This window comes from Hemitrygon akajei, chromosome 8 (genome assembly GCF_048418815.1).
Source record: "Hemitrygon akajei chromosome 8, sHemAka1.3, whole genome shotgun sequence".
Taxonomy (NCBI): Eukaryota; Metazoa; Chordata; class Chondrichthyes; order Myliobatiformes; family Dasyatidae; genus Hemitrygon; species Hemitrygon akajei.
In genome coordinates, this window is record NC_133131.1 from 32,872,916 (window position 1) to 32,894,865 (window position 21,950).

General features: G+C 40.7%; 1 protein-coding gene across 8 annotated transcripts in view; it reads left to right on the forward strand.

Annotated features, from left to right (window-relative positions):
- auts2a (activator of transcription and developmental regulator AUTS2 a) overlaps positions 1-21,950 on the forward strand; it is a 1,126,933-nt gene that overhangs the window by 1,070,211 nt on the left and 34,772 nt on the right. For 7 of the 8 annotated variants that reach the window (XM_073053558.1, XM_073053563.1, XM_073053560.1 and 4 more), the window contains 3 exons: positions 1,523-1,567; positions 13,912-14,007; positions 17,303-17,374. In XM_073053558.1, the coding sequence (XP_072909659.1) occupies positions 1,523-1,567; positions 13,912-14,007; positions 17,303-17,374 (213 nt within the window). The remainder of the gene's footprint in view (positions 1-1,522; positions 1,568-13,911; positions 14,008-17,302; positions 17,375-21,950) is intronic. The other variant, XM_073053562.1, reaches the window with a different exon arrangement.

Below are 21,950 nucleotides of genomic sequence, written 5' to 3' on the forward strand. Positions count from 1 at the left end.
AAATCCATTTCCCTTGACGCTTGAGGGCCACTGTAATTACTTATTGTTTGCAGACTTAAATTTGTTTGCACCAACATTTTGTATGCAACTATAAACTGGATTAGTCCATAAAAACTTTGTTTCTGTGATGCTAACTTGAGCCATTTTACATGATCACCTCCTTTCTATCTTTCTTTAACTATCTGTGCTGTTTTGAATTTAAGATTATGGAGAAATGCACTGTATACTTGGTGATGGGCTTCTGCAATTTTGAATGAATACTGAGAATTTGGACATGTCTTGTTCACAGTTTTCAGACTAGTGGATTAAGTCATTGAAAAATCCAGGTAGCACTGTGTGCCTCTGGTATTTGGGAAGCCCCAGCAGAAAAGCGAGGCCACAAACAAAAGGCAGCCAAATGATAAGAGTACAGACATTTTTTTTTTGAAAATTTTCAATAATGCATCCTCAATTTTACTATAGATCTTCTGTTCATCAAGTTGCTACTGTTCCAGTGGCATTGGCTGCTGCCATTCTAATTGCCCCTTAAGTATCTCTGCAAGGAAACCCAGTACTTTAATGTGTAAATTTCCATTGATTATCAGAATTGGTGGAATCTTGAAGTATTTCAACCTTGGAAGACAAATGGGGTGGGTGGTGGAACCAGATATGGATGGGATCTTGCATAATATTTACCTCAGATTTACTTTCTATTGTGTATAGAAACAACCAGAGGGGCTAGTACAAAAAGAAAATGGCCAGATCTGCCTTGATAAGATAGCACTTACAGTGACTGAAGAATTTTGGGTTTTTAAAAAAGTCTAATCTTCCCATTTGAAGGGGGCTGAAGAATTCAATGTACTATATTTTCTTACAACACAGAAGGAGGCCATTTTAGCCCATTAAGTCCTTGCCAACTCAGAAAGGAATCCAATTCCCCCCCCATTCCCTGCTAATTCTGTCTGTAACCTATTCTCCCTACATTCCCATCACCTCCTCCTAGAATCCACCATTCTTTTATACCTTAGAGAGAAATACAGTGTCCAATTAACCTACCATCATGGAGGTGTGTGCTGAAACTGGAGCACCCAAGAGGTTGAGTTAAACTTGAGTTACTGGAGCTGTAAAGCAGCAGCCCTACTACAAGCTTCACTTTGCCAAAAATAGGAGAGGAGACAAAGCTATGAATGGAGTATTTCCAAGAGCGAACCTCTCCTCAAATGACCATTTTATGCTCAAATTATATTCCTCCACAGAAGTGAATGTGGATCCACTGGTGGAGCTCCCAAGTCTTATTCAGTGCTGCTGTAGTCTTATGTTTGAGTCCTGTTCTTCCCTGTGGCTGAAGGGATGCCCTTTCTCAGTTAGGCTCGTCTACTTGCTGAGGGACTCAACATGGGAATCAAAAGTGATGATACTATCTGACAATATAGCTGCAGGCTTGAAGAGACATGTTGCTTTCGTCTGAAGCTAAGGGCCACAGCAAGTGTGAATGCTTATTTACTGACCGTAATTTGTTTTACATGCTTTGATTCCTTTGCAGTTTGACAAATACCCAACAAAAGTCGATCCTTTCTACCGACACAGTGTGAGTGAACTCACCATTACAACAAGCTCACTCCACCCTTGAAGCACTGTGTTAATTTAAAAATTAGTGTGAGAGCTCTACCCTTTATAGCCCATACACCAAAATTTAAGAGGGAATTGAATTGTTAAAGCTTGTTGGTTTAAATTGATAATATTTGTTGAAGTGCTCTGCTGAATATAGCTAGTTTGGAAGTTGAGTGCAGTGTATTCAATTAAATAGCAATGTGAACAAAGCAGTACTTTCTGGAGAATCAGAGTACTTGTTCTAAGAACTCAAACTACTCTGGATCCAAAATGAAAATGGAACTGTTAAGCATGTTAGGCAATTTTGATGGAAAAGGAATGAGAATTCAGGTCAATGATCAGTCAATAGACTAAGTACTTGCTATAGCGTTCTGATCTGTAAAAATATTTTCGTCATTAGCATTTTATTGAAATTAGGCTTGAACCACATGACATTTAGGAGAAACACACTCAAAATGCTGGAGGATCTCAGCAGATCAGGCGGCATCTATGGAAATGAATAAACAGACGATGTTTCGGGCTGAGACCTTATTCAGGCCTGGAACAGAAGGGTGAAGATGCTGGAATAAAAAGGTGGCGGGGGGGGGGAGTGGAAGTTGAATTAGCTAGAAGGTAATAGATGAAACCAGGTGGGTGGGAAAGGTAAAGGGTTGAAGACGAAGGAATTTGATAGGATAGTGGACCATGCAAGAAAAGGAAGAAGGAGGGGCACAGGGGGAGGTGATAGGCAGGTGAGGCGAAGAGGTAAGAGGCCAGAGTAGGAAATAGAAGAAGAGGGAAAGGGGGAAGGGAAAAGTACTGGAAGGAGAATCAATGTTCATGCCATCAGGTGGAGACTACTTAGATGGAATGTGAGGTGTTGCTTCTCCACCTTAAGAGTGGCCTCATCGTGGCACAAGAGGAGGCTATCTGCCGACGTGACGGAACAGGAATGGGGATAGGACTTAAAATGGTTGGCTACCAAAGCAGACCCCCAATTTATGTTGAAACTCACCAATATAGAGGAGGCTGCAGTCAGAGCACCGGATGCAATTGATGGTCCCAACAGATTTACAGGTGAAGTGTTGCCTCACATGAAGGACTGTTTGGGGCCCTGAACATAGGGAGGAGGTGAATGGGCAGGTGGAGCATATCTGTCACATGCAGAGAAATGTCCCACGAGGGAGATTTGTAATGAGGGCTGAATGGACAAGGCAGTCTTGGAGGAAGCAATCCTTGCGAAGTGGAGAATGGGGACAGGGGCGTGAGTAAAGATGTGTTTGGTGGTAGGATGTCATTGAAGATGGCAGAAGATGTGGAGAATCACATGTTGGTTCATGGGGTGGTAGGAGAGGACAAGAGGAACTCTATCGCTGATGAGACAGTGGGAAAATGGAGTCAGCACTGATGTCCAGGAAATAGAAGAGATGTGGGTTAGGACAGCATCAATAATGGAGAAAGCATCATTCTTTGAAGAAGGAGGACTACTGATATCCTGGAAAGGTAAGCCTCATCCTGGGAACAGATGTGCTAGAGATGAAGAAACTGAGAAAAGAGAATACCATTTTTACAGGAGGCAGGATGGGAAGAGGTGTAGTCAAGATAACCATTGGAACTGGTAAGTTTATAAAAGATATCAGCAGACGGCTTGTCTCCAGGGATGGAGTCAAAAATTAGAAAGGAGAGAGAGGTCTCAGAAATGGACCAAGTAAATTTAAGGAAAAGGTCGAAGTTGGAGGCAAACTTGATGAAGTTGACAATCCAATTGTCAATGTAGTGCAAGAAGAGTTGGGAGCATTGCTAGTGAAGGCGTAGAACATGGACTGTTCTATGTAGCCAACGTAAAAGCAGGCATAGCTGGGGCCCATGCTGATACCCATGGTTGCCTTTTGAGTTTGGAGAAAGTGAGGAGCAGAAGGAGAAATTGTTGAGGGTGAGGACAGTTCTGCCAGATGAATGAGGGTGGTTGGGGAGGGGAAATGGCTGAGTCTTTTGTTGAGAGAGAAGTGGAGGGCTTTAAGGCCTTCTTGCTATGGGATAGAAGTGTAAAGGGACTGGACATCCATAGAGAAAATGTGGCATTTGGCAGATGAGGAGAAGAGTTCAGAGTCCAGAATGGGAAATAAAAGAAGAATGATAGGTGGAAAGGAAGAAGGGGAAAAATTACTGGAAGGAGAAACTGATGTTCATGCCATCAGGTTGGAGGCTATCTAGACAGAATATGAGGTGTTGCTCCTCCACCTTGAGGGTAGCCTCATCATGGCAAAAGAGGAGGCTTTGGCAGGTGAGAAGAAGAGATGAGTGGCCAGAGTGGAGAATAGAAGAGGGGGAGGGGTGAGGAGAAATTAATGCAAAACACTTCTGGATTAATTTTTCTTTTCCCCTTCCTCTCAGACCACATAATACCACATCGTATAGCATTTTGGAGAGGGGCCAGGTGGTCAGGTATCTGCATAATTACATGTGTAAGATGGGAGTCAGATGGTGTTGCAGTGTGGGAAGAAGAGAGAGGAAATGTGACCAGATTTTGATAACTAACACCCAAGCCTCACTCACAGAGCCCAGTGCAGCTTGGTTAAACTACAGATATATATTTTTTAAAGCAGTTTAGCTCCTTTCCTGGCTAATTTTACCAATCGTTCTATCAGATGCTCTGTAATTCAAGGTATCAGAGCTGCAGATTCTTGCAGATACTGGAGATCATTTTCTGCTCCAACAGAGTATTGTCTACATGAGGTGAATCAATGTATTGTGTAAAGCCACAGACATTGGTGTCTGGCTTTTATTTCCTCTGTTAGAGAAGTTTCCTTATGTCTTTCATAAGCCCCTAAGTGATTCAGCTTCAGTTTCTCTGAAATCAAATAAACAGTTGAGGTTGACTCCAGAAGCAAGAGAAAATCTGCAAATCTGAGCAACACACACAAATGCTGGAGGAACTCAGCAGGCCAGGCCCTTGCGAATTCTCTTCCGGGGGTGCCAACCCTGAAGAAGTTTAAACCTTCCCTTTGACGGCAGTTCAGTGAAACCCTCTCTCACTGCTCCCCTGCTGTGATCCATACTGCTCTCCAACAGTTTGACCACGTGCTTACCCAGACCCTCTACTACAGTCATGAATTATTTCTAGGAACATGTCTTCACCGCCAGTTTATACCACGTGGTTTCCAGATTCGCTTTCAAGCTGCTCGATTTGGAGCCTCCGAGGACCCCAGGTACTCACATTCAACTGCCTGCTTCTCCCACCACGTTCCATGCACCACGCTTTCCACCATGAGGAGGTACCTGGTGTCCCTATCCCCCTATCCCAGTCACTTCCACAACTCCGAGATTCCCTCTCCGCCGCCTGTAATGGACCCGTACACCTTGTTATCCTCTGCTGGATCCACCCCTTTAGATTGGGAGACCGCTTTGCTGAGCATCTACACTCCATCTGCTAAAACAAGCGGGATCTCCCAGTGGCCACCCATTTTAATTCCACTTCCCATTCCCAATCCCATTCTGATATGACCATCCATGGCCTGCCCCCACTGTTGAGATAAGGCCACACTTGGGTTGGAAGAGCAACACCTTATATTCCGTTTGGGTAGCCTCCAACCTTTTTGGCCTGAACATTGATTTCTCAAACTTCCAGTATTGCCCCCAAACACCCCCCACCTTCTCCATTTCCCATCTTTTTCCTCTCTCACCTCATGCCACCAATCAACTTCCCAGCACTTTACTTCATTCCTCCCCCTCCAGGTTATCACCTGGTGGTTCTTTCTCCTCTCCCCCCACCTTTTAAATCTACTCCTCACCTTTTTTTTCCCTCCAATCCTGCTGAATGGCTTGGGCCTAAAACATCAACTGTACTTTTTTACACAGATGCTGCCTGGCCTGCTGAGTTCTTCCAGCATTTTGTGAGGTTGGCTCCAGGCATTGGTACTTTCTTTATATAATGGTAGGAATGCTTTAACCCTTAGATAAGTATCTGAGGACCTGCACTCCTCTGGTCAACCAGTTGAAGATTTTGTTAACAGGAATCACATCAGATAACATTATTGAAATATTAGAATTTTGCTCACTTGTGCCTGATTCCTGTTCATCATCTGCTGCATTTATAAAGAAAATCTTTGGAAACTCTACTTATTTGCCTCTTATCTGGAGATGACCATGTTGAAGCTCAAATCCATGCCGTGAAGGTTAATCTCAACAGTCTGTAGACAGACTACAAATGTCCATTTTAAGCCGAGATTGGGATAGGGTAATGCCACCAAGCAAAAGCCCATATTCTCCCCAGCGCTGAATCCTCAGTGGGTCATGTTCATCACATTGGTCTTGCCTTCTGCTCTTGAGTAGCCTGACAGTTTTGTCCCTTAAAAAGTAGGTGGAAATTGTACTGTAAAAGGAGCTCCTCTGAGAACTGTCCTGCCTGAAACCTGATTCAGTTGTGAGATAAGACAACAAAGGTAAAGTCAAATGCAACTGAGGACTAGGTGAAGATATCCTACTCGCCTTGCAGATTCAGACCAATAGGGAAAGTGTATGATTACCCAAGATTTTTACAGATCTCTTTAGAAGATCAGTAAGTGTTCAAGACTAATAGGTAAAGAACAGAACTATGGGAAGTACCCGGTACCCTAAAAAGAAGTTGCCACTTTTGAATTCTTTGATATTTCAACAATATTGAACTTGTAAATTAGTTCAGAATGTAGCACTCCTAAGTGCAGGTTTAAATTGGATAAAAGCAAAATTGTCATGGAATGAAAAGGATAACTTGCAAACTTGAGAAATTCTGCAGATGTTGGACATCCAAAGCAACACACACAAAATGCTGGAGGAACTCAGTAGATCAGGCGGCATCTATGGAGGGAAATAAGCAGTCAACGTTTCGGGCCAAGACCCTTCATCAGGATGGATTAAGGGTCTCAGCCTAAAATGTTGACTATTTATTCCCTGCCATAGATGCTGCCTGACCTGCTGAGAATAACTTGTAGCTTTGTGAATAAATTCACCTGTTTCAGTGATGAGACTCATGGGCCAAAATACCTTGTTTCATCACCATTTAGCTCTTGAGTGAAGGGACAGAAAATCAGATCTAGTTCTGACTGCTGGTTGCTGATCAGTGACTTGGACCAGAAGTAATATGCAGGCCAAAGTAATGTTAGGTGAGAAAAAAAATAGATTCCTCTCTATTTATCTCCATGGCTTACTTATATTTTCAAAAATCAGTATGTACTCTATGTGAGGAGTGACTGAGTTGAAAGAAGGAGCTAAGGGCCACCAAGATCTGTGAAAGTTCACCTTGGCATAAGCAATGATTCCACATGAGGCAGAGAAGATAATGAGATGGAGAAGCTGAAGGACATTCTTCCTTTAAGTGGTCCAACAACTTGGAGCATTAATAATTAGACCAGATATTGTATTTGTGTTGACTGGATTTTGGCAGGGATAGGTAAGACCCCTGATGTGTGCGTCCAGTTATTCTCAGAATCAGGTTTAATATTACTGACGTGTCATGAAATTTGTTGTTTTGCAGTGCAATGCAATTAAAAAGCTACAAAAAATATATTTAAACGATTGAATAAGCAGTGCAAAAAGAGAGCAATAATAATGTGTAGTGTTCATGGGTTGTTGATTGTCTGTTCAGGGGAGGAAGCAGTTCCTAAGATATTGAGTGGGTGTCTTCAGGCTCCTGCATCTCCTCTCTGATAGTAGTAATAAGAAAAGAGCATGTCTTGGATGATGGGGTCCTTAACGTTGGATGGTGCCATTTTGAGGCATTTGAAGATATTCTCACTGCTGGGGATGCTAGTGCCTATAATTGAGCTGGCTGAGTTTGAAACCCTCTGCATCATTTTCTGATGCTCTGCAGATCTTGAAGATATTTACAGGATACTAACCATCATTTCTGTATATATCCATAATGAACCAAAACAAAAGAATCAGGGCACTAAAATACATGGTTCAGTGTAGATTCTGGGCCTTTTCTCACATCTTGTATAGGTTAACATGAATTGTTATAGCTTGCATTTAACATCTTTTTGAAGGGAATCCTTTATTGAAAGGATTTGCTATTACAAAATATTTTCAAGCATGTTTTTATCGTAAAGACTGAATTTACAAAGAAATTATTGCCATTAATGTGGAGCTGAATTATTGCAATTAATGTCAGATTCTCCAACATATTTATGTCCACGTCCCCTGCCTTACCTCAAATTCACAGAGTGAATACTTGCTCCCTGCTCACTGGAAGTCCTTCAGCTTTTATGGACTTCACATAAAATGCACTATGAAGGAAAACATGGAGGGACCTCACAGTAATTAGTACATGAAGATGATCAATCCTTGTCAAAAAGTAAGGGTGAATGCAGACTGCAGTTAAGTAATAGAACAATGGAACAAAGAATGCAGCTTGACTATGGATTGTCCATTTGCACCAGAGCCAATTCAAATTGAGAGCAGATGCGGGAGGGAATGGTTTCCAATTCAACTTCAGTACAGCACCTGGTGCTCATCATTGAGTGCATTGTGCATTTTAATTCACATCAGAGCCCAGCCTTCAGAAACCTTATCCTTCCTGATGATTTAAACAGCCTGGATATCAAAGGCCCATGGAATTTCTCTTGAACTAAATCACAACAGTCAGAAATATAAAGGCCACAATCTATTTCATAGACTGAATCCAATCAAGTTACCATTTTTACTTGCATTCCTACACAGCTTCTTGCACTCAGTACAATTTTTTTTCTCAGAGAATCAAAATTAAATGTGATCACTGAAGCATTTTAAGTGATATGCTGAGTATTACTTACGTCTGATAGCTTTGAACTGAGGCCTGAGGAGCCTCTATAAAGCAACAGGGATCCATTACTAACACATGGATTTGGCGCTATACTTCGTTTGAATTTTGATGTGGAAGATTCTGTAGCCCCAATTAAGAAGTTTTGAGAGAAGTAGTGTTCATTATATAAATTCTTATTTATTGCGAAACAAAGAAAGAAGGAAGTTATAGGAAAATAAAAACAGCCTTTGCTCAGTGGAAGGCTGTAAAGAATAAAAGAAGGGTGATGATTTGGCCATGTATGGTTGTCAGAGTTTTATGGTTCGGGAATGCTGGTCTTGTGTTTTAGAAGTTTTATCTAAGAGAATGGAAAGAGAGGTAAGAACTTTGTAAGTTTGAGATCCTTGGGATTCAGTGTGTCAAGGGAGGATAGTATAGCAAAGGTAGGCTTGAATACAAGAAGCATATAAAAACTTGTGTCTATAGCTTGCTGATAGTGATGTCATCAGCTGGTCACAAGCCAATCAATGAAGACAATTGCATATGAATTATATCCTAGCTATTTGTCAAAAGGGGATGATCTTTCAATCATGATAGATCGGATTGGGTCCTTGCTTATACCAATAGGGTTGTTATACATACATCGGAGATCTCACTTTTCAGACAGTGCTTCAAGGGTTTTTAATCATTGCTGTGAGCTGCTCTTTGACTGTGCTACTACGATCATTAGTATTCACACAGCTGAGCTGCTTTCCTATACTTCATTCTCAAATCTATTGCATCTAAAGCTTTGCTTGGTTATCAGTGCGCCTCCATGCAATACACACACTCCGGTAAGTTGCTGATCAGTTGCAGAGCTTATAAGTAGTAACAAAATGAAGCTTGTTAGCTGTGATGAAGCCAGTGCTCTCAGAGACCCACCTTGTGTTTTTATGGAAGAGGACTACACTCCGTAATAAAATGGAACTTTTTTTTTTGCAATTTTTCAATCTTTCTACCTTTGTGCAGATTTTAACTAATTGTTTTTAGCACACTGGTGACTCCCCCAATCTTCAATATCTTAACTATAGAGTAAATACAGATTTAACTGTGGAAAATGCAACCCAGGAGATGAGTTGTCCTTGGAACACATTTTCTGGCCTCCAGATGAGTAGAAATCATCATGCTGATAAAACCCTGACACGTCTAATGCTGATTGGAAAGAAGTATCTATTTACTTGAAATTTTATTATTGATATTGTATCTCATGTTTTTGTGCCATGTTTTCCAGCACTTTACATCTGACTATCTCTTGATCCAGAATATCAAATTATTAGTTACATAAGTAAATATTTTAGTCATAGAGTCATATAATAGTACATCATGAAAACAGGCCCTTCAGCCCCACTGGTCCATACTAACCACAGATTCCTTCCTTCTAGTCCCTGTTGCCCTCCTTTAGCCCAGAACTCTCCAAGACCCTCCCCTCCATGTAGCCTTCCAGATGCCTCTTAAATGATGCAGTTGTGCCCACCTTGACCACTTTTTCTAGCAGTTCATTCCAGGTATTTACTACTCTCTCTGTACCTCCCAAGTCTCTTACATCTCTTCCCTCTTGTATTGTGCCCTCTAGTTTTGGACTTCCCAATCCAAGGAAAACACTGTGACCATCCGCATACCCCTCATGATTTTTATAGGCTTCTACAAGATCATTCTTCATTCTCTTATGCCCCAAGGAACAGCAATCCAGCATACCCAACCTCTCCCTGGCACTCAGACCCACTAGTCCTGGAAGCATCCTCATAACTCTCTTTTGCACCCTCTCCAGCTTGACAATGGCTTTCCTATAAAGGTGACCAAAACTGTAACAGTACTCCAAGTGCAGCTTCAACAATGACTTATACAACTAGAATATAATGTCCCTACTCCTAAACTCGATGACTTAACTAATGATGGTCTGCATGCTAAGCACCTTCTTCACCGTGACTTACGTAGCTACTTTCAGCAAACTCTGCACTTGAACTGTCAGATCCTTTGCTCCAAAACACTCATCAGCGCCCTACCACGTATAGTCCAGGTCCTACCCTGTTTGTTTATCCAAAATGCATTACCTCACACTTATCCGAATTGAAATCTATTCCTTAGCCCAGCTCCATACTGACAGAGATCTCTTTGTTATTCAATGTAGCCTGCTTCACTATCTGCAAAAGTCCCTCATTTAATATCATCATCTAACTTGCTAATCATGCCATGTGCATTCATATCAAATTATTTAACTCGTTTACATAAATAATGAATATCAGAGGTCCCAACACTAACCCTTGGGGCACCCCAGTTGGGCGGGGCAGGCAGGTCTCCAGTCGGAGAATTAACTTTCAACCATTACCCTTTGTGTATTTTGTTTGTAATCAATTAGAGTCTTTGAGAGATTTCAGTGAGTTTATTTTATTGGGGTATCACAGAATAAAGAACATTTGGTTTTATATATTTATTGATTGATTGAGATACAGCATGGAATAGGCCCTTCCAGCCCCTTGAACTGTGCTGCCAAACAGCCGCCATTTAACTCTGGCCTAATCACAGGACTAATTAACCTACCAACTGGTAAATCATTGGACTGTGGGAGGAAACTGGATCACTAAGTCACATGTTCATGGGGAGAACGTACAAACTCCTTACACACAGCGGTTGGAACTGAACCCCAGTTACCAGTATTGTAAAGTGTTGTGCTAACCGCTACGCTACCATGCGCTCATTTGCAAGCAATGACTACCTTCTTACCCATAGCAGAATTATCTGTAATACATGGAAATTTTTTTACCAAAGCAACTTGTAACCTTAATTTACTTTCACTTTCCTGAAAGTTATGTTGAAAAAAGAATTGGAATGCATTAAGAAGAAATCAATCACAGTGCACACAAAAAGATGTAGGTAGTTTATGAAGTCACAACGTCTACTCAAAATTTGTATTCTTCATTCAGTAATAGGATCAAAATTGAATAATGTGGTAAGTCAGACAAAATTTTTATAGATAAAATAGTGCTGAAATAGATTTTATTTAATCTCATCTTCTGGAGATCACATCTATTAAAACTTAAGGGACTATCCAGTTTCAATATTACTGATAGATCATTCTTGGAGAAAGCCAGTTCAACCATTACTTATTGAATATACAGTACTTAGTTTAGTTTATCATGACTTTAGATGGTAGTCAATGGAAGCTATGTGTTCCACATTTTAAGTGGCTGCATCCCTCAGCAAATTCCACATAAGGCATGGTAGAATTTCCTCACTGGCTGTAGTGAAGCAGTTTCTTTATTTGAACATAGTCAAAATATTTGATTTAAATTCAGTTACTACTTCTAAGCTGAGTTCTCCATGCCAATAATCAGTAACAGCTATACATTTTCTATGCTGCTGTTGTTGCTTTCCATTGCACTGAACCTACCTGCAGCACACATAACCTCCACAAACTGAACCTTGTTCTGGATTGTGCTTGGACCTGTAGTTAAAAATTTAAGGGCAAGGATTGATCATTTAACCGGGGTAAGAGCCCCCCCACCCCCCCAGGCTGAAAGCATATCTGGTGTGATGAGAGTTTGAAATTTTCATTAATCTTGTGTTTGTAGGGTGAATATATTATGATAATTTTTTTTTAAGAGCAGCCACAGGAAGGGGTGGTTTCTGGAAAGGGGTGTAGATGATCAGAGCCAAGTTCTTTGCCACACATTGTAGAAATATCCTGCATGTCATAAATTTACCAGTACTGGAATAACATCAATCTCTAAAGTTCTGGCTTCTGTTTCTCTACGTGGCTCAAATTTATTGCCAGACTGCTAGATGTGATTGGTAGGTGGCCTTGCGGAGAATGAGATGAACAAATTAAATTGCTGCCTTAAAATCCTAGAGGAGATGGAAGTTTTTGTAAGTGGGAAAGTGATGCATTTTGAACGGTAAGTGATGGTTCTGTTTCGCTCAGTTGCAGTCAGTTTTGCTTGTGAGTGATAGCGTTTCTGATGCCCAGGTTAACTATGGCTGTTTCCCTTCATTCTTTCATGGAAAATACCATGAGATGACTATCATTTGCATAAAGAGGAAGAAGGTAAATCTAATGAGAGGTTATCCATTTGCTTTTGTGTACCTATGTGTGGCTGATACACAGCGGTTATTGGCAGAGCTGTTGTTACAGGTAGATTTCAACGGCTCTATCATTGATACTCCAAACACAGGTTATTAGTTAGAAACTTTAGCTTTATTTGTACAATCCCATTTCTCAGATGTGGTGGTGGAATAGTAGTTTATTTTGTGCCTGAATTGTAAAATCTCCATAACTTGCAGGTTCTTGCACTCCCCATTACAAACATTGGTTGCTAATAATCCTTGCTTTATTGCATCTTTACTTCTGTCAGGAGGTGGTTTCACCAGCGTCCTCCAAACTCTGTGCACCAGCCGACAGATTCTTTGTTTAATTTAGCATATCTCTGCCATGGAATCCATGAAGTGAAAGCTTGTCAATCAGGTCTTGTAAGAGTTTTGAAGCTAGGTCATCTGATGGATGACATATGTGGAGCTGGGGCAGGCCACTTACTTTCTGTAATCTGCAGTGCTTTCTTTTACATCTGATAATTAATAATTAGTAAAGTACCAGCACTGTGGTAAGTTGAAGCAATTCTCTTTTACAAAGAGCATAAAATGATCCGTTTCAAGCTTGAATTCACAAAATGTAAGCAAAGGATGAGTGTTTGCTCAATCTTTTGATCCGTCTTATCAAAAAGGATTTGAATGCACTCAGAGCAGCTGACTTCAAATACAGGTTACAGACATGCCCCATTAGGATGTGGAAATGAAGTCTGAGAAAGAAAGTTCGTATTAACATCGCTTAGTTTTCCTGATCTTAGTTTCTCATGAAAATCTTGCTATTGTTCCTTACAGAAATGATAATAGAAAGAGAATACAAATGATCTCCATCCCATTCAAATTCACGGCATAAAACACTCGGATGGAGCCATTTCAGTTTTTGCAAATTCCATTTGCGTTTGACTGCTTTGGCTCCTATGTGCTATGAAATATTGTTCTTTAGGGGCAATGTTCTCATAAAAATATATTAATATCCTCAAAAAGGGCATGTGCCAAGGTTTCCATGTGAATAGCTTCATTGCCAGGGAGAGCATGTGGAGAGCTTAGGCCTATAAAGAGCTTTTTCAAGAGCACAATATTTCCTTGTATTTATTCATGTCAGCATACGCTGCAGTTAGCAACAGGAGGGAAATGTGGTGAAAGGCCATCAAGTATTCGCCCATTTTACAGTAGCATGCAGATACACAGGTCAATTTAGATAGGATTTGTGATTTTTGGAGGGACTGAGTTGCATCTAGAGGTGGGTGGGCAACTATTCCTTCTATTAGCCTTCATAGCAGCCAGAATATTAAATGGCTCTAAGATGCTGGTGAAACCAAATCCTAATTCAAAAGAATTTTCTCACATTTTGAATTGAGCATGTGGTGTATTAGCAGAAAATGTGCTAAGTGTTTTTATTTTTTGCTCGCTGTGCTTAATTGTTGGATTCAGCAGATCTGAAGGATTCCTCCTTTTTTTCTTTTCCACAGTTGTTTCATTCCTATCCTCCATCCATGGCTGGAATTTCTCCCATGATTCCACCTACAGGTCCTTTTGGTTCTCTGCAAGGAGCATTTCAGCCGAAGGTAACCCTGAAATCCCTTTGCCAATGTCTTTCCTTTGCACTCCTGCTCTTTTTCCAATGTAAGCATTACCAATCATTCAAGGCTTTTGAACTGGGAAATGTTGCTGGCTGAATCCTGGCAGGATGAACCATAATGGGATATTGTGAATCATTTCCATGTGCTGACCAAATCTTCCAAATCATCTAATGGGGAAAAATATTTGGAAGCTCTTAATTTGGACAAAGGAAAAAAATCTGCCACTTGGAGCAAAATTGTATTCTGCAAACTCTGCTGGACATGGGACTCCTTACACCTCACTTAAAAGAATTATTTGCATTCTGTCCTCATCGACATTCCTGCTCTCATTTGTATCTCAATTACTGTTAAACTAATGTTTGTTTCTCAGAGGTATTGATATTTGTGTGTCTGCTTGAAAAATGTATAACATTGAAAGAACTTATGATTTGCTGTCATTGTAATTATAGAAATGTGTTTCCTTTCGAATTGTAATGAAAATTTGTAAGGAGTTGGTCTAGTAGCAGCTGGGATAGAGGTGGTGTGTGGTGGCAGTGGGGGAGGAGTCTAACGTGTAGGGTAGAGGTGACAGTAGTGGTTGATGGTGAGATGGGGTTGACAGACGTAGAAGACAATGGAGGACAGAGTGAGGATTGTGCAGTGGGGTGGAGGGCAGTAATGTTAAAAATAGAGGAGGTGATAGTGATGTTTGCTGGTGTCATCGGATGTGTATGCATCAATAGCTGTAGGGCTGAGGGTGTTGGTGATGTTGATGGGAGGTGAACTATGGCAGCAGGTGTGGGGAGGGGAGGTTATTATCCTTGAACATTCTCAGGATTCGGAAAAGATTGAGTAGTACGGTATACACTACTCAGCCTAGAGCCTGCAGAATGTACACTGAGATTTAAAAGCTGGTATTGTTTTGCAGATATTGGACCAGTTATTGCAGTTATTTTCCTGCTTTGTGTGCATATGCTGGGTAATTACCACATACGTGTAACCAAATCGGACTACTATTCAGGTGTTGGCTTTTGAGGGAGATAGGGCTGGGGGATCTGGTGGACCCTGCAGATAGAATAACACAATGAAATGGTGAAACGTCCACCAGGTAAGGCAGCATCTGCAGAGACAGAAAAGCTGAGCTAATTTTGCAGGTGGATGGCCGTGCATTTTAACTGGTCAGCCATGACACAAACAGGGAAGTAGAGGATGTATTTCAGAGCCTGTGTATTTTCCAGTACATTCCACAATGAAGGGGTAATGGTTAGGTGTGTCTCATGTTTCATTCATGGCCTGATGGCATTTACAGAACTTGCTTCTTACAAAACACTTCCAGTAGTTAGTCAGTCTTTTACCTGAATGAAACCAGTTGTAAAGAGGCCAGAACTGTAACTTATATCAATATGACCTAAAGAAAGAGAATTTATATTTTTAGTTTATATTTTATGAACTTCAAATTATATAAAGAATGTTTCATGTATTTTATTTATTTTGACAAGGGGACATGAAGTTATGCCTCTAATAACGCTACAAGTTTTAGTTAGCCAGCACAGTGAAGTACCTTTCCAGTTCCAAAGATTGTCCAGAGACAAGCAACTTTAGTGGTTACACTGTGGAATGCTTCCAGTAATGAATGCATGATGGGTGACCCACACTGATGCAGAACCCCAGCTAAATGTAGAGTGATTGTACTAGCTAGGGATAAAAGAGATGCTCAGACAAAAAAATGTCTTAGTAAATGTCACACCCTGTACTCAGCTCTCTAAAGGCTTCACATTTCTATTGCTGCTTTTAGTTATTTTTCTGAGCAATCTGTTTTTATTATCCTCACATTTATTATAACCTATCAGTATCTAAAAACCTCCCTCACACAACATTGACACCTGATTGCTTCTAGTCTCAATTTTTTTTAAAGATGTTTTGGAAAGTGTTAAAAGCTTGAGCAATAATGAGCCTCAGATTTATGCTATTATATGTAAAGGTGGTTAACTGAGGAATTTATTACTTGATCTCATCCATTACAGCCTAATTCTGTAAAAGCATTACTGTGGTCATCTTTAACTAAACTGATAAATGCAATTAGAACAATTAAATTTTGGAACTGTTCTGTTAGAATAGTTCCAGGGTTTACCCTCTTGACTATTAATTTCATTTTTATGGTGGATTTTATGTTTTACAAGCAGATATTACAGATCTATTCTAGCAATCTGGTCAGAAATAGTGCATTTCTTCTGAGCATCTTCTGCTGTATCGTTAGGCATTCTAACTTTAAACGCAGTGAGGTTAAATATGCTGCTAACTGCAGATGTAGGGTTCGTCATCCACCATTTTAAGCTATCTTATTGAGCTCCTGATCTGGATTCTCACGCAGACTCTTGGTGAACAGTGGGAAATCTTAGTACATTCAACTGAAAGGAGAGTGGGTTTGTCAGGGTGTTATCCCACCTGTTTCTAATATTGGGATCTGTGTTTAAATATAGTGGTGTTTTAGAAAATCCTATCTGAAGAGAGGTTGAGCAGTTCCAAAAGTAGTGCTTTTGGCTATGGGCCTGCAGCTATATCACACTCGTGTTATTGGTGAGCAGATACGAAGACAAAGGGTAGGTTCACATTTTGCCCAGGCCTGCAAGAAAATGAGGACAATGGGGCAATTGAGGAATTGCTCAGATTCAGGCACTTCTGCAAGTCAGGAAAGTCATGAGAGAAAATGGTGTCCCTATAATCTGACAGGAAAACTACAGGGTTAGAACTGGAAGACGTCCAAACACTTGGAGGAGTTTTTACTGAATGGGGTGCAACACAAGCTGCTGACGGTTTAGGTAGTGTACGTGGTTGGCACAGGCATGGCGGGCTGAAAGAGCTGTTCCTGTACTGTTCTATAATGGTATTCTTCATGCACGGATTCCCAGCTGGGGTCTACGGACCCCTCAGTTCTTTGCATAACAAAGGCCAGGAACCCCTGTCTTAGCGAATGAAATGAGAATTGTTAATTTTGTTAACATCAGTATTCCTTGCCTCAGTTAGTAAGTTTTCTAAAGTAGTGGACAGACGATGAATAATTGCTGTGATGCGTACATAACAACCAAACTAGCAGGAGAATTGTATTCTTTCCATACAGGTTCAAAGTGAATAAGAAGCACCAGGATTGGGTAGGACTAAGGCGCTCTTTCCTCCTTAGCAAGTGGTTGTTCCTTCTCTTCGAGTTACCAGTCTTGATTAAGCATTTCACCTGATCCACAGAACAGTCAGAAACGGTTTTCTGATCGTCCACTTTAATAGGCTTTTCTATCTTCTTTCATAGACCTCCAACCCCATCGATGTGGCAGGAAGGCCTGGAGCTGTTCCCCATACCCTCTTGCAGAAAGACCCAAGGGTATTTGTTACATGATTCCTATAAAAACTTGTTTCTTCTTTCCTCAGTATTGTTATGCTGTTAAGATAGGTTTTAAATGTTTGGTTAAACCAGTAAGTTGTTTGTGGTGAGATGGCAAATATTCCCTTTAAGTGTAAATTTTATCCATTTACTTCCAACCGGTGAAGTGGCCTGAGAGTTGTTAAAGTCAGTGCCATGATGGTAGCTGCTGACTGATTTCAGAACTGTTAAGGAATTTAAGATTCCTGACAAAATTAACAACGCTAGAATAAAACTGGACGGTGCGAAGAAATAAGATCAGGAATACAACAGGCAAGAACATTTTCAAACGAGAGAAACTCTGCAGATGCTGGAAATCCAAGCCACACACACAAAATGCTGGAGGAACTCAGCAGGCCAGGCAGCATCTGTGGAAAAGAGCAAACAGTCAACGTTTCAGGCGAGACCCTTCATCAGGACTGGAAAAAGAAAGGATGAGGAGTCAACAACGTTTGTTATGTTATGAAACGCTCAGTCCGAAGAAGGACGAAGCAAATTCAGTAAAAACTTCCAAGAGGGAATCAGATAAAAGGGAGAGACCTTGAAGAACCACAAAGAAAGGCCATAAGATATAGGAGCAGAATTAAGTCATTTGGCCAATTGAGGCTGCTCCACCATTTCATCATGGCTGATCCATTTCCCCCCCAGCCTCAATCTCCCACCTTTTCCCCATGTCCCTTCATGCCCTAACTAATCAGGAATCTGTCTAAAGAGCACAGCAGTGGGACTAATTGGAAGGTTCTGCCCAGAAGCAGAGTGGTAAGAACAGCCTCTTTTCTCACTGTACAATCGCATAATTCCATTAGTATTGGAAAAGCAAGAAAGCAAATAGCTCTGAGCGCAAAGGGCATAAAAGTAGGATTTAGCAGCTCCTTTTGAAGAAATGGTGGTAACATGGGCACGATGGGCCACAAGGCCTCGCTTATTGTTGTACTTCCTGCTTATATAGAGGTGATCCTTAACTTGCTTGAGGTCCTCGTACTGCATTTCAATGGTACAACTCGGGCACTGGCCTGATTAGTATTCTGCTGTCACTCATGACCTTGTTTCATTCAAAACTTGCAAGCGACAGGGTTGAAGGGATGCCAGGGCAGTAGAGCTTGGGAGATGACTTACAAAACAAATGTTGGAATTTTGTGATGCTACATACAAATTACCACCTGAATAAGGTATGGGTTCTTTTCCCGATTGACTGCACTGTTTAATATTCTGCACTAATTAGCACTCATTATAGAATTTTTGCTCAGAAGGTGCAGAAGGACACGTCATGGGATTTGACAGTGTCACTCAATTAGAGAAGAAACTGGTCATCTGAGACTTGAGTAATGCTCTTGTTGCTGTACAGAGCACCCGTAAATTTCCAAGACGTGTACTTCTTGACAAGACAGTGCTTGATGCTGTCTGAAGACAAAAGACTTCTGCAGTACTAACATTTCATGTTGTGTGAATTAAGATGAGGTTGTGAAATGTAATGATTCAGAATACATTTAAATCGGGGCATTCAGCAGCTGTGATACCAGTATCAATCTACCCATGGGTGACAATGCTGAGCTTTTAGAAATCCCTTTGCAGTGTTGGGACATATGAGATTTGATTTCTTACTCTTCTAAAGCAGTGTGTAAAAGGTCAGACTGGCATTACCCCCAGTTTGTTTCCAAATATACAGCTGCAGAAGTTTTTATATAGGCAAATGGAAGAAAATGAGATTGGAGGGAGACTTGAGTTAAGTGGAAGAGGTGCATACGATGATGTGCATTGTTGACAGAACATTTATAAGGGTTTTGTTCATTCAGTTAAAATGATTTTATTTTGATTAAGCACAAGCTGTGTATCATAGGCTGCCTTTATTTTGGCATCTTACTTAAACTTGAGCATATTGAAAGAGTTCAGTAGTTCAATTTATAAAATATACATCCTGAAACTCTTGGTCTTTGCAGACATCTGAAAAAAACAGAAGAGTGCCCCAAAGAATGAGTGACAGTAAAAGTCGTTAGAAGCCCTAAGCCCCCCCACTCCTCCTCCCATGTACAAAGCAATGACCCTCCTCCACCCACTTAATCAAAAAAAGGCATCTGCACCCTCCACCCATCAAGCAATTGCAAAGCCCACAAGAAAGACCATGATCTGCAGTACAATAAAATCTAATCGTTCGTCTTCATTAAGTTCCATCTATCAGTTTCCTTGAACTCACTGATCTACAGTAATCTTCAGTCCAGCTTGGTTTTAAAATTCTCATCCTTCTTTTTAGATCTTACTTTGGCCACAGTCCTTATGTATCTCAGTAGCTTCCTCCGCCCTTGCAATCTTTCTCCACCTTCCTCCAGATCTGGTCCCATGTACATCACTCACGACTGACAGGCAGATCTTCAGCAACCTAACACCAGAGTTCTAGGATTCCCTGAATATCAGTTTCAATTTATGGTTTGGAGTCGTATTTAATATGATAACTCTCCTATGAAATTCTGTAGGGCCTATATACTGCATTAGACATCCTATATAAAGGCAAATGATTTTTTTTTTGTTTTCAAAACACTCTGGTTGTTGATCTCTTGTAAGGAGTTAATATGATGAGAAGGCTTTTGTGTTTTTGGAAGCAACTTGATCTGAAGCTCTCTACAATGGCTGATAAAGAGCAGAGGAAATCCTGGAAACTTTTAAGTGTAGTTTCCAATTCTGGAGAGAAGTCATGGTGTGTGTAAAATTCACACTTAACAATCTGTGCTTTTGAAGTTTGATCCAACACAGATGAAAAGAATTAGGCTAGGTTACACTGGATGGTGTTCTGTTTACAAGACCCATGTGTGTAGAGAAGGTTGGTTATGCCCGTTAAGTTATGTGCTGGAATGTATAGTAAAGAGTTCCTTTCATGGTATCAAACTGTGTGCAATTCATCATCCTATAATATATAAAACCACTTAATGATTCACAAAGTGCTTTAGTTTGGTAAGGGTGCTTACTCATAAGATACAAAAAGAAATAGGCTCTTCAGCCTATTGAGTCTGCTCCTACATTCAATCATGGCTGATTTTTTAAAAAAAAACATTCTCCTTTCTCAATTCCCTTATTAGATTTGACAGAAATGCACAAAATTGTGAAGGGTGTAGATAGGATAAATGCAAGCAGATTTTATCCACTGAGGTTGGATGAGGCTCAAACCGAGGACGAAAGGTGAATTATTTAATGGGACCCTGAGGGGGAACTTCTTCCCTCAGACAGTGGCAAGAGTGTGGAATGAGCAGCCAATGGATACGGGTTCAATTGCACCGTTTAAGAGAAGCTTAGATAAGTACCTGGTTGTGAGGGCTTTGAAGTCTGTGGCCCAGGTATAGATAGGACAAGGCAGAATAACAGTTCCGCAAGACGAGATGGTCCAAATGGCCTATTTCTGTGCCTTATGACTCTATGACTCACACCTTTTTCCCGTAACTGTTAACCCTCTTATCAATCATGAACCTATCAATCTCTGCCTTAAATACACCAATACTTTGAACTCCGCAGCCCACTGTGGCAATAAACTAGCTGAAAAATACCACCTCATCTCAAATTTAAAGGGACACCTGTTTATTTTGAGGCTCTATCCTTGGATACTAGACGCTCCTCCTGATGAAAGCACCCTCCCCATGTCCACTCTACCCCAGCCTTTCAGTATCCAACTATTGTCCACAGGAAAAAGGAGTCATTTTCCGCCACATATCCTTGTAATTCCGTATTCCTTCGTTGTTCCTTACTTTGAAGTATACATAGATCAGAAGCGATTGTGAAACATTTGTTTTAATTTGTTTCACTAATTTGAGTGAAGAAGCAGAAATAGAACATCAGAAAGTGCAAACACGAATAGTTCCCTGTCACCGCAGAAACACTGACCACACGATATTTATGGGGGAGGTGGAGGTGTTAAAGGTTATTCCAGCTCGTGAATTCAGCTAAATTGGAAACCTGAACCACCTCATTCCAAGTTGTTTTTCTTTGTTACACAATTTGCAAGATCAGGATGCCTTGCTGGTTCAACAGGAAAGAGAGGAAGGGTGAAAAAGTCACAGAGAATTCAGGAAGGTTGAACTTTGCCTGAAAGCATCTGTTCATGACTTGTCACTGGCAAACCCAGCCCTCCCCCCTTTAGTAAAATTCGAGGCATACAAATAGATTAAGAAAACTAAAACTGAAGGTGTTGAGTTGAAGGGAGAGTGGGATCCAATTTCTGACTTTTAAAATGTAAACCTCTTCTTTCCTCTTCCTCACATCTGTTACCTCTTGCCCTTGTAATAGCTCTGTAAAGCAGTAATGTTGGTTTAACGTTGATTATTTTGTTTTAGTTTATAAAGGGAGGTTATTCAGTCTGGGTAAAGGCAAATGTAGGATGGTGTCAAGGAAGACAATCCTCGCACCAAACTAAAGTGATAGTTTGGGAGAGAATTACTAGAATCAAAAATATAAATGAAAATGCACCATGACCAGTTAAATTGATTATCTTGTCTGGTAAGCTAAGAGTGGTCGAATAGTCATTCTCAACTTGAGATCAAATCAACTGGCACCATTA